Below are 13,930 nucleotides of genomic sequence, written 5' to 3' on the forward strand. Positions count from 1 at the left end.
CTTGTGGCGGTGGTTCCAGCACTAAAACGTTTGCGGCTCCATTGCCCACCTCCACAGAGACTATTGCTCTTTATATCGCATACCTCGTTGATGTGAAGGGCTACAAATCAGCTACAAATCGGTTCAAGGATATCTGGATCCTGTTTCCAATCTGCAAAAGGACAATGGATTTGATTATGTTTTAAGCGATAACTGGCATCTTTCATGTGTATTGCGTGCAGTGAAGTGTGAACTTGGAGATGTGGAAGACCCCAGCGTCCCCATGTCTCATCAACTGTTGTTAATGCTGAGGTCTAGATTAGATATGTCAAACTTAACACATGTTAGTGTTTGGGCTGCTTGCCTTACTGCTTTTTATGGTGTGCTGAGGCCAGGTAATGTTTTAGCTGAAAAGCTGTTTAATCTTTCAGCAAAAATTTCCTTAGATTGTCTGAATCTACACCACATAGTATTCTGTTCCTGATCGTTTCGTCTTTGAGATGGCCAAAGTTTCATGAATTTGCCTTATTCACTAGATCTGTATAGAAAGATTTAAAATGTTTACCTCTGTTTGGGTTTCGTGTGAAGCGTCAAGAATGCTCCAATGTTTGTTTGTGGCTTACACAGTTCACTGAACTTGACTTTCAGAACTTGTAGACTTGCCCATGATTCTGTCACTCCGTATGTAAAAGATTTTTCCCTCTCAATTGCTTCCTTTCCTGCAATGTTCAAGAATATACATGCCTGTGTTTTGTCATCCTTATCACCATGCGCAGCTTTCAGGAATATGTCAGACTCCTGTTACAGTTTTCAGCAATGTCTCCTTCAAATGAAAGCGGTTTGGACCGGATGAATTCGTCCACCATTTCAACTTTGAAGCACTCTGGCTGGCTTTCAAAATTTCTAATTTTCCCGTTGCGAAATATTGCCTGATGAATCCTGGGACTATGATCCCAATTCTGACACCATGTAAGATTGATACAGACAACATGTGTTCTTCAACCTTGTTTAATACTTTCTGGTTATACATTGTGGCCCACTCTGGATCCGGCCATGCTGGGCAGATGACTCTTAAGCTCGGTGCCTACTAAACTTGACTTGTAATAATACAAAACATTTAATGTGGTGGCTAGTGGTCCTGTGCATAGAACTCAGGTCGCCATCAGTTGAAGTTGAGCCCCATCGAGCTCGAACAGTCCTTGGATGGGTGACCTTGTTTGGCAGTTTGACTCCTGAGAGTTTCTAGGGCTTCGGTCCTGCCCCACAACGAAGCACACGGGAAACATGTGGTCTCACCTTAGGCAAGTGAGTTTGTTCAAATTTGCCTCTGTTCACCCAGCAGAAAAAATGGGTACCCGGTGAGATAAAGTCCTGTGACTATAACCTTCTAGTGCCTAAGAGGCAGCTTGGGTTATCCAGGGGTAATGATAATCAGATTCTGATTAGATTGTCCAGTGAGCAATTAGTCAGATGGATACTAGGCTCTATATAAGTGAATTATTGTTATTATCATTATCAATGTTGTTTGGATGGAATATGAATACTACAACCATGATATACTGTTCAAATGCCTCCAGTACAGTTATTGTCTAACAGGTAATGCTATGTTGTGGCTACAATCATACACGAGTCAGAGAACACAGTGTGTCCCAGCAAGACTGGCAGTGTCTGGACATGAAGGTTTCAGCTTTGGTGTAGCACAAGATTGGCATTAGGATCTGTCCTCTACTGCCTCTACTCGAAGCCTATGCGGCAGATATTCATGACATCCCCTATCATGTCTATGCTGATGACAAGCAGATCTACAAGGTCATCCATCAAAGAGATGATATCAAGTCTACAATGACAATGGATGGAATGCTGTAAGACTCTGTTTCGCTCACTAAACACATCCAGGCTGGATCATGCCAATTCCCTTCTCAATGGAGTCCCCCAATCTGTGCTGAGTCAACTACAAAGGGTCCAAACACCAACTTTGGAATCCTTGCACTGGTTGCCGGTGCATCGCACACGCCAATACAAGATCCTGATATACACATTCAAGGCAACACAACAAACAGCACCATCATATTTGAAGGAACTTGTACTCCCACACACACCAGCACAGTCTCTCTGATCTGAATCAGTCTCACTGCTAAACGTACCAAAATCAAGAAAGAAATGTAAGGGAACAAGTGCTTCGACAAGGCAGCCGCAACACTTTGGAACAAGCTTCTAAAAGTCTGATAGAGGTGGCAACAATCATCCTTTTTCTGAAATGGGCTCAAAGCACATCACTTTGACCTTGCCTCTGCTCAATGATGCGTTTATCTTGTGAAGCACCTTTAATAAGAGTGGTCTAGACTTATGTAAAATAGGGTGCTATAGAAATGTGGCATATTATTATATTATTATTTACAGATTAAGATAGAAATGCAACATAACATGATCAACATAACAGATCAGTTATGTTCTAACTTGTCCAATAGAGTTCAGGTGTAATTAATCCCTGAATTTGTTGCTATACATACAGGTCATGAGAATTTTCAAATTTTGATGTCAATAAGTGAAAAACTGCCTCATGTACTGTACTGAGTAAAACTGGAAGATGTAATTGAGTGTATTTTATTATTCAAGGTATATAATAAAGTAATGGTGCTGAATTATTAACATGGTCCAAAACAGATATTCCAATGCCTCACATATGCCTCCTATAATATGATGAAAGTTTATGATGATGACGAGGCACAAATTGTGTATCACATGTGTGAATGCATTTATTTACTACAGGATTTTGCTATGAATGTTTAACCAAAGATTGTGGTGATGTCAATCACTTCATGTTAGATTTTAGTATACAACACTGGAATAGCAAAATAAGTATATCATCATTTCTTATAAATTACACTTCATTTAAGTCCAGTTTGGAACCTGAACTGTATATTTCCTGTGGTATATTAAATTTTGATGTGAATTACGTAACTTGAACATGCAAAAGCATTTTCAATACGCCGCAAATTGTCTTAATGCAGAAAAATGTAATAAACTGTGGCAAATTGTACTAAAAACTGCAGCAAATTGTAACAACTCCTGCAATAGAATGTAATAAAATACATTTCATTGCCTGTTGTGCAAGGAAACATTCACAATGTTAAAATGTGAGACTAAGCTTCATAGAAATCATACCCCAGACAGTGAAAACATTATAAGTGAAGTAATTGTAATAACATCTCTCATTCCTTCTAATTTCCCAAGAATGTCCAATTCCAGTCTTTGTTTGTCTTCATCATAGACACATTCCACACTGAAAGTCAGGTGCCATCATTTGTACCAAAGTGTGTGTACATTGTAATAACATGTGCCATAAATTGTAATAAATAGCAGCAAATTGTAATAGCTGATGCGGTCAATTGTAATGACTTCTCTCATGCTTTCTAATATCTAAAGAAAGTTGAATTCCAGTCTTTGTTCATCTTCAAGAGGGTTGATGCCATTCACTCCTGATCCACACATCAATATCCTGGCTATTTATTTATGCACTTTTTTTTTCAAGCACATCGAGGGTATATACCATGTTAACCAGCTTAGAGACATTAAAATAATCTGCTGGCTGGCCTATCTGACAAAGTCTATCTACAAGAAAACAAGCATTGTCACTAAAGTGACATAATTCCCCACCATGTATTATCAAATCAAACTCAAAAAGAAATTAAAATGCGGGTCATAGTTTAAGATGAAGTAAAATGTCAACAAAAACATTACTCTAAGACGCTTTTGATATCTTGCACTGTAGTTGTTCAAACACAAAAATATTTTGAAGAGTCACTTAGACCTTGACCAGTGTATGAAACTGATACACAAAAATATAGTTTTATTTTTCATTTCTTTTAACATGTCAGTGGTGGGATGTGACCATGATGAGGATAAACAAAGACTGGAATTGGACATTCTTGGGAAATTAGAAGGAATGAGAGATGTTATTACAATTTACCACACTTATTATTACAATTTACATACACTTTGGTACAATTGACAGCACCTGACTTTCAGTGTGGAAGATAGAAATTAAAAAAAAACAGTTATGATGCTCTTACAATTTCCCTTAGTTGGTTACAACTTTCTGTTCCTTCCTCAAGTGTGATGTTTTCACTGTCTGGGGTATGATGTCTATGAAGCTTAGTCTCACATTTTAACATTGTGAATGTTTCTTGCACAACATGGCAGGCAATGAACAATGATTTTATTACATTTTTATGACTGGAGTTCTTACAGTTTACTGCAGTTTCAGTCGTTACAACTTGCTGCTGTTTTTGTTAGAATTTACCACTGGAATGTTATAGCATTTTGACACACTTCTTATTTTAATTTACCGCAGTATTACATTTTACCATGTTACTACAATTTGTGTTATAACATGGTTCCATATAATGAATTGGTTTGTAACAAAACTTCCTAAACTTGCATGAAGATGCACATCACATGTTCCTAATATGTCTATCTTATAACCCATGCAGATCCAAATGTATACCAGCCTAATTTGACGTCCATTGTCAAATTTTGAGCCCTTATGATGATACAAAATATCAATGTTCACAAAGGGATATGTACATTCCTGCAGCAAAACCTATGTTAAAATTATTGTATTATCATTTAGTACATTTCATCTTTAAACACTATGACAATGTATTCTTGGCCACATGGCCTTCAGTTCTGAAAAAACTGATATGTGATGAGTATAAACAGTCAGTACATTCTGTATGTCAACATTTTACTGCAGGTGTCAGGGAAAGTCTCCCAGGGGCATATACGACATGTGAAATCTCTAACATCTGTCAAAAGTATAGGGTTTGCCCAATGATGAATCAGATATGTACAGTAGATACATGTAATGCGTTACTAACCTCATGGATATTAATAATGTTAAGGAACCTCATGGATATTAATAATGTTAAGGAGGGAAGAACAGAGTTGGTTTTGAGAGATTTCACTTGAAAATGTTTAGCATCAGATAATTACCACAGGTGGTGCAAGCAGTTTGTTGAGGTCCTCCAGTGACATGGTAGAGGTATCCTTGGTAATTGTGCGTAAAATAGATCCAGCAGCCTTGTGTTCAGTAGGCAGAAGATTGCTGTTGCTCAACATCTCATCCAGAAGCTCCATTACAGAACTTTTCAGAGTCAGGTCTGACTCAAAATCCTGCAACAAGTAAAGGGAAGACATCTATCACTTCCAAGAGGAAGTTTTGTCCAAGGATATTTTTACACCAGGGAAAGTTTTAGCTAGGCTAAATTCCTTCCCCACCTTAGGCCAAAGTTTCCTCTAGGATATTTAGCGGGGAGATTCTGGCCTAGCTATGCTACTTCCTCCCAACTATTGTTCTTATATAAAAAACGAGTAATTCTGATAACTGACGTGAAAAAATAACACCTTTCATGCTGAAACTATCAAGGATGTAGCTACCATGGAGTCTCACTATCAATATGAAAAGAAACAGGTAGGAGGGGTTGTCTCAAAAGCAAAACCAGGATGCGTGTAGCAGATGGTTGGGGTCAGACTGGGGATAGAGATATCACCTAAGGTAAGATAGTCTTTTAGGGTAAGTAACCATCATGTCATAACAGTAATAGGCATGGTTTTGATGTGGGTTACCTCCGCCCATTGACAGTGGAGTTATAGTTAATAATGTAGGAACAAGATGTTAATCAACCCTCGTTGGACTTTGCGTTGTGTTTAAAAATGTACTACAAGACTAACCAATACACAGTTCTTCTATACGTGGTATGTAATGATGAAATATACATTTATGAACATCCATGCTCCGTACTTATGATACAGTTTCACCCAGTTTTTCTACATAACAAGTAACAAAAAATATCCAGTCGTGTCGATGTTTAGATGGTCATGCCACCTATACATTTTGAGATATTTAACACTATGGCTGATTTAAGATTCTTTATTACGTATAGATGGCCATGAGGCCAACAGTACAACATGTGTAAACAGTGAGGTAAAAACATACATGTGCACCACACTGTAAATGTGGATCTTAGTACAATTAATATGGTTATATATTCACAACTTCTTTTGTTTCGATCGAAGTACAAACACTTTTTTTAAAAAGATGCATAGTCTTAAAAGTCTATTGTTATCGCTTGTTTTCATCAATTCAAGAAACATTTGGACATGAGGGTGTGTATGACAATATTCAGGTAAATATCTAGCACGATATTCATTGTAGAGAGGACACACCAATGTGATGTGGAATTCATCTTCTAGTTCAGTCACACAAGAAGTACAAAACGCAGTTTCATACGTTTTGGAGTGTCTATAAGAATTAACATTGAGATCATGTACATTACAAAGAATCTTTGTCAAATATCTGATTTATGCTTTTCTATGCATATCACACTCCTGAAACACATTCAATGCACATATAAAAGCATAAAATATCCACATCTGCCAGATGACCACATGTGCCTGTAGGCAGCACATGCATTTCATGCCTGGTGAGTCAATAAGATATCATCATATGTGTTTAGTCTAACAGAACTCTCCCATTTTGTTGCAGTATGCTGACATGTCTGATGATGATATGCACTTTTCTCTATAGTTTAAAAATGTGCCCACTTTTACATATTTTGCCTCATTGTTTGTGATTGGATGTGTCTTTACATTTCCAGTTACAGTAACGATGGATATAAATATATTTATTTATTGTGACTGTTTTTCAGGATGTGTATCATACTCCTTTACATATCTCAACATAAACTTTATGAAAGACAGACACACAAGATAATAATAATTAGATCATTAGGAGAGACATATTCCACACATGAAAAGCAAAAACTATCTCTGACATGGCCCCTTGTGCAAGTAGGCAGCGCATGCATTTCATGATGATAATAATAATAATCTCCAAATTGTTGATTCCCTTAAGGCAAAAGTAAAAGTCTGGACTGAAAGAAAGAAAATAATGGGAAAAGCAAAACAAATTCATCAAACAAAATAAACTTTTTAGAAATAATGAAAAACAATTCTACAGGCAACTTAAAACAAGTGGTGAAGGTGCCCGTGATAGATGGCCTCCCATGGCTGCCAATGAAAGGTCCTGGAAACAGTTGTGGTCTGCACCATGGGTCAGTGATTATGACCATGCAATGCATGAGAAATTAACCAGGTCGTTTGTCTGTTACATCTCACCAGATTGCCTGAAAAGTGTTATTAAAAAGTCCAAATCTAATACAGCTCCAGGGCCTGATGGCATTCGAAACCAGTACTGGAAACTGTTCCCTCGTGTCAAAAAACACCATTACTCCACTGTTTTAACTCTCTTGTGGACATTTGTGGTGATGTTCCTCCATGGTTCTGCAAAGGTCACACAATAGCGGCATCCATATGTTTACGGAAGTGACGTCACAAACCACGCTCACTCAGAAATGGGTAGGCAGAAAGCCACAATGGCTGATGATAACAGTGGGAACCAGTGTAGCGTGAAAGGCAAACAATGGTTGGGTTACGTGCTTAACATTTTATTTCTGTCTGATAAACGCCCAGGTCAGTTCACCCTTGAATCTATGAGAGCCTTCAAGTCACTGAAAGCATATGAATATGTGGAAAGCGGACACGTTTTTCCGATACAGTACCACAATGTCGATGACAATTCACCTCTGTGTTTGCTGGATATCTGCTACGAGAAAATTATGTTTGTGAGATGACTGTTTAACTTACATACTGGTTTGTTAGGAATAAAGAATATATTGCTGATGTCTACTACAAGTGTGTCTGGAAAGTTTTGAAACCACCCTGTTGGTGAGATTAGCATAGATCAAGGCTGCTTTTGTATGTGTTTTTTATAAGTAGGAATTCATGTGATGACAATGCTACTTCTTTATCTGCTTTCATAAGTAGGAAAAGCTGTGATGAAATGGTAACTCAATGCCATTTAACAACTTTTGAACTGTAGATGCATGAGTTGTTATAGTTTTTTTTTTTGTTTTTTTTTTTAAAATGCACAGGCAGTTACAATGCAAATACAAAGTGAAAATAGTAGTAAATCAATGTTACATGTACAGTGTTGGCATGGGCATGGTTCTATGGCAGATTTGTATGAATAGTCTGGTTGGAGTTTACAACTTTTTTAATAACATTGACCATTTGTTTTCGAATGCTAAAGTTTCGTACTTTTTATTGGCATTAAATCGTTCTATGGCACATATTTGTTTCAGATTGTTAGTAAAGGTGTCTATTGATAGATTATCGCCATGTAAGCTGCTTAAGAAAATATGTCGTTTTCAGCAGTCTAAAGCGTGAAGGAAATCCAAAGAGTATAGCTTTCGTATCTAGAGTTACACGGGAGTTTGTATGAGTATTCCAAAATAGTTGCAAACTCGACCAGAAGTCTTTAACATATTCACATTCCAGAAAAACATGCACTAAAGTTTCTTTATCACTTTTACAGAAAGAACAGGTATCATCATTAATTAATTTCATAGCCTTTAATTCCTTCCTCGTGAACACTATCCGGTGTAAGAATTTAAACTGAAATTCTAGTAGCTTGATATCTTTTGTGCACCGTCTGTACTGAAGAAATATTTCTTTCCAGTCAAGAGAAGAAAGGTTAAAGTTTTTAACCCACTTGTCACAAACTGATGGGTAATCGCTACAGGCGATAATGCGGTCATAAAAATATCTAGCGTCCTTGCCTGGTTTGAGCAAGTCTAATACATTACAACTAATATTTAAGTTTTGTTTTGAAATAATAAATTGTTCATTTATAGTCTGTTTCCATTCAGAAGGAATACAAGTATGCAACTTGTGATCGTCTAGAAAAGTGCCTCGGACATCAAACGCCATTTTAAACTCTTCAAATGTCATTAAGCCTTTAGAATTACAAATATCTTTAATAGAATGAAGGCCTTTAGTGTACCAGTTTTTAATGAAAAAGGTTTTGTCTTTAAAATGGTGGTTCAACCAAAGAGGCTGAGAAAGAATGTAGTCAATATTTTCTGGACAATGCTTTTTGCGTTTTACGTAACTTGACCTTGAGTCCAAGACACTTCTCCAGAAGGGATTTTTACACTTACCATATACATTAATATTGGCGCCTAAAGTACAAATTTCGTCTAAAGGAAAATGGGTGGGACTAATAAAATTGGGGTTTCGGGCACATTTTCTTAGGTGAGCGAGTTTCAAGGCGTGCACAAACGAGTTTACATCAGTCATTCTTAAGCCTCCATCCTCGTAGGACCTAATCATGTTAATTCGTTTTATCTTATCCCTTTTTCCGCTCCACAAAAAGTCATAGAAAATCTTATTCAATTCTTTAACAAATTCTTCAGGGGGCGAGGGTAGGACAGAAAATATATGTACCAATGTAGAAAGTGCTAAACTTTTGATAACTGTTATTTTACCAATTAATGTTAGTTGTCTATGCTTCCAGGAGGCAAGAATTCTTTTAAAAGTTTCCATTCTTTTTCTAGTATTTATGACCCAGAGATCTTGCAGATTTGGGTTAAGAGTTATGCCAAGAATGTCAAAATTACCGGACTGCCAATCTAGATCCAAACTTTCACAAAGTTTTAATTTTTGGCCTGCCATAGAGCCTATCCAAGTAGCTTGTGATTTTTCTATGTTCAGTTTGAGGCCAGACATTTTGTAAAATGTATTTAAAGTTTTGATAGCAGCTTCAAGACTCGATTCAGTTCCATCTAAAAATAGTTGAGTATCATCAGCATACTGGCCTAAAGCATACTCTTTCTCATTTAGTGTAATACCTTTAATTTCTTTATTTTGTCTGATCATATTTCCGAGAATTTCAGCCACTAGCAAGAAAAGATAGGGAGAAAGGGGATCGCCTTGTCTGCAGCCACGTTTGTTTGAAAAAGGAGATGACAAATTACCATTTTGTATTACATAGGAACTAGCATTACTAGACAAAATTGAGATCCATTTTCTAAAGTTAGTTCCAAAGCCAAATTTTTCTAAAACTAGCATAATGAAATCCTTGGAGACGGTATCAAAGGCTTTTTCAAAATCTACGAGCAGTATCATCCCACGTCGATTTTGTTCCTTCATTTCAAACATTATATCATACATCAATCTGGTATTGTCACTGATACATCTACCTGGTATGAAGCCGGTTTGGTTTTCGTGAATAAGAAATGACAAAGTTCTTTTCATCCTATTACTTAAACAAGTGCTGATTATTTTATATATTGAATTTAGAAGTGAAATGGGTCTCCAGTTTTTCAAAAGTTTTCTATTTTTGGAAGCCTTAGGAATACAAGTAATTACTCCTCTATTCATTGTCAATGGTAGTAATTCATTATCAAAAACAGTGGTAATATATCTCAATATCCAAATTTTTAGGTCTTTCCAAAAGAACTTAAAGAATTCTATAGGGAATCCATCCAATCCGGGTGATTTGTTATTTTTCATTGTTTTCACTGCACATGCGATTTCACTAAGATCGATGTGTGTTTCCAATGTTTCAGTCATCTTACAATCCAAAAGTGGCACTGTTACCTCATTTAAAAGATGTTTGGTTTCCTCTGTGGCTTCACCTGATGATTTATAAAGTTTTTCATAGAATGATTTAAGTTCATTAATTATCTCTTTGCCATCAAATATTTCCTTTCCATTTTCTTTGATAAGAGAATTAATCAATTTACTTGTATAATGACGGTTTTCTAGGTGGCAAAAGTATCTAGTTGGTTTTTCACCCTCTGCGTACCATTGTGATCTATTTTTAAAGTTAAGCTCACTCATTTGCTCTTGCTTTATGTTTTCAAGTTGCGATTTGTAAGATGATAACTCTGCTAAAAGTTCTTCACTGATTACTTGAAAGTTATTTCTAATTTCTTCTTCTTTGTCCTTAATTTTATTTTCAAGCTCTTGCGTGTCAGTGTTTTTTTTCCTTTTGTGATAAGTTGCATAAGATATGGTTTTGCCTCTTACTTTCATGAGAAATGTTTCTAAGAATAAGGTGTCACTTACAGTAAGTTCCAAATTTCTGTCATCCATCTTAGCGAGTTCTTCTAAACTGTAGTTATTCTTAGCATATTCTAACTTAGTTTCCATTAGAATTTGTTTGACAATATCAGTATATTCATTTATTCTCAATAGGGATGTGTTGAATTTCCAATAGCCTTTTCCTCTATTCTTACTATGGGAGTTTAATATTGTTATCGTAATAGCTGAATGATCTGACTTGTATCCTGGAAGAATATCTGCTCTTACTGTGAGATTGGCTAAATCTCTAGATATTAAGAAAAAATCAAGTCTAGATTGTTGACGAGGGTTTTTCTTCCACCAGGTGTATTTTCTAGTGGAAGGGTTAAGTTCTCTCCAAATATCTACTAAGTCGTTGTTTTCAATCTGGCTGATTACTTCATTGCGTGATTTAGGGTTATTGATTGTTTTATAGTTTTCAAGGTTGACCGAAGGGATTAGTACCAGATTCCAATCCCCACATAATACTAAGGATTCATTTTCAAAGTTGACAATATCTCCAAATAGTTTCTTGTAAAATGCGGGTTTGTCAGAATTAGGTCCATATACGTTTGCAAGAGTCATTTTGATACCATCGATAGTTGTATCAGTTATAATAAAATTACCTTGGTCGTCTTTCTTAAACTGATGTATCTTTATTTCTATGTTATTGTTGAATAAGATAGCTACACCTCTGGCATTAGACTTAAATGGCGCTATGATAGAGCTGAGTCCCCATTCATTTCTCATAGTGGATTCTAATTCATGGGATATATGGATATCCTGGAGGCAAATCACTGAAAATTTCTTTTTTCTCCAAATGTTCATTATTTCTTTTCTTTTTTGTTTTTCTGCCAGGCCTCTACAGTTCATAGAAACTACCTTAATATTATTATTCATTATAAATAAAGTCATATTTCATGAAATGCATGTAACTGAAAGTTGGCATAGGAAGAGATAACATGCTGGGTTTTAATGTATTATGAGCATAAATAACTATGAAGAAAGGGAGAGGGCCAATCGGATAACTTCCAGTATCGAATGAAAATGATGCCAAGAGAAATATATCAACATGAACTAAACAGAGTAGGTGCGGGTAAAGGTTCTCTTGGGATAAGATCACGTCATCCTTGAATCTGATATCGAAACGCATGGATAGCTGGTTGTGATAGATTAAAATCGAAGAAAGAAAACAAGATAATAAAAACAAAGTGGTTGCCACAGACATCGTGGTGGGTGGGTAGATGGCCCCGCCTCCCCCATGGATAAGTAAACTTAGACAAGTTGAAGCGTATTAAAATGAAACATATCATTACAGTGTCTAGTTACACCTTATAAACCAAGTGATAGAAATGATTGGTTATCAAATGCATGTTTACTATCTAGCAAAAATCTAAAACCGACGGAAATTGCGCATGTATGAGCGTCGATTTCAAAGCAATACTTACATAGTGTACGGCTTTACAGAAAGAAGGGAAATCTGCCAGATACTAGTATATCAAACTCTGTGACAATACATATAAGTGATATACATGTATTGGTGCCATACAATCAGGAATCTGTCAAATCTATTTACATCTTATTTAAATCAATTTGAATTATCAACGGTGTATAAAAATGTGAATATTATCAAGATTAATGGCATAGGGCACGCATATAACTTATAGTTATATGCTGATAAATAATATTTCGATATAGATAGACAAAATAGTAATATTAGCAATATGCTACCATGTCAAGTACTGAGAATATACGTGACAGTGTACGTACGACGGTTAAAACAACTTTAACGTTTCTCACTGTTGCGAATCCGTAAAGATTACATTGTGCGATAGACCAAACGGAAGCAACTAGTCAATGATATCACACAACATACACATGGTCAGTAAATGCCCTATTTGCCAAACAATACACATATACTGAAAATCCAAACGTTGGTGATATTTTGAACCTATGGTCTACAGTACATCAAATATAACTCATCAGTTGCATGATACGGGAAAAGAAAGTGAAATTGTTTTAGAAAACATTTCCGTGACTTCAACAAGTAACTGAACGTCATTACATGGTCATATTACACCATCACATTACAATGCTTATCAGAATCAAACATATGCATGAAGCAACATTAAAAGGTTACTCACTGTTGCGAATCCTTAGTTAATACACATGTATATCCAAAAGATGAAAATCTGTTGTGGAACATCACATTGACACACATGTTTCATACACAATCAAGGCGTGCATCACATGCTTTCGATATCACCGCGCACTCAATGGCCCGGCATACACAGGACATGTACTGGAGCTAAAAATAGCACATAGGGCATGGAGTACAACAAAATTATATCGGGTCCTGTCGACAATCTACATAAGCTAGGCATGAATAACTTCAGAATTGAAGGTAACAAGTTGAAAATTTGACATTATTTATTACAACCGGAACAGAATGTAACCGGTTCAGTGTCTTTAGATACAATAAAGAACATTTACGTTTAGGGTCAGTCTTGGAATAAGGAACAAAGAAAATAGTTTCTTTTCAAGTATCAACACTACACATATGTTTTGGTAGATTTTTTTTTTTGTTTATTGTTGGTCATATCGGGTCCAGGGTGATCCTGTTTTCTTGGGGTCGCGTGTCTCCAGAACAACCTCTGTGGCAACGACTCTGACTCTTGTCCACACACCGGACTCTTGACGTAGAGTGTTGGCCTTTCGACTGAGGATCGCTCGTTTCTTTTTGAGAAAGGGTGGTAAGTCAGTCTGGATACTGATCCCAGATTTACTGAGCAATTTCCTGGCATCGTATACGGCTTCTCTGTCCGGCATATACACAAATGTAGCTATGATGCATCGAATTGGGTTTTGGTTGTTTTTTTGCTGATATTCAGAAATAGGCAGCCTATGAGCGATTTTAAAATAAATGTCAAACGCTCTCTGTTCCGTGAAATTAAGTTTATCTACAAAGAAATCACGGAGTGCT

At 36.3% G+C, this 13,930-nt stretch overlaps 1 protein-coding gene across 2 annotated transcripts in view; it reads right to left on the reverse strand.

Moving 5' to 3' along the window:
• The window catches only part of LOC137278153 (ras-specific guanine nucleotide-releasing factor 2-like), an 802,775-nt gene that overhangs the window by 229,151 nt on the left and 559,694 nt on the right, over window positions 1–13,930 (reverse strand). For both annotated transcript variants that reach the window (XM_067810323.1, XM_067810322.1), the window contains one exon: window positions 4,975–5,154. In XM_067810323.1, the coding sequence (XP_067666424.1) occupies window positions 4,975–5,154 (180 nt within the window). The remainder of the gene's footprint in view (window positions 1–4,974; window positions 5,155–13,930) is intronic.

This window comes from Haliotis asinina, chromosome 3 (genome assembly GCF_037392515.1).
Source record: "Haliotis asinina isolate JCU_RB_2024 chromosome 3, JCU_Hal_asi_v2, whole genome shotgun sequence".
NCBI lineage: Eukaryota > Metazoa > Mollusca > Gastropoda > Lepetellida > Haliotidae > Haliotis > Haliotis asinina.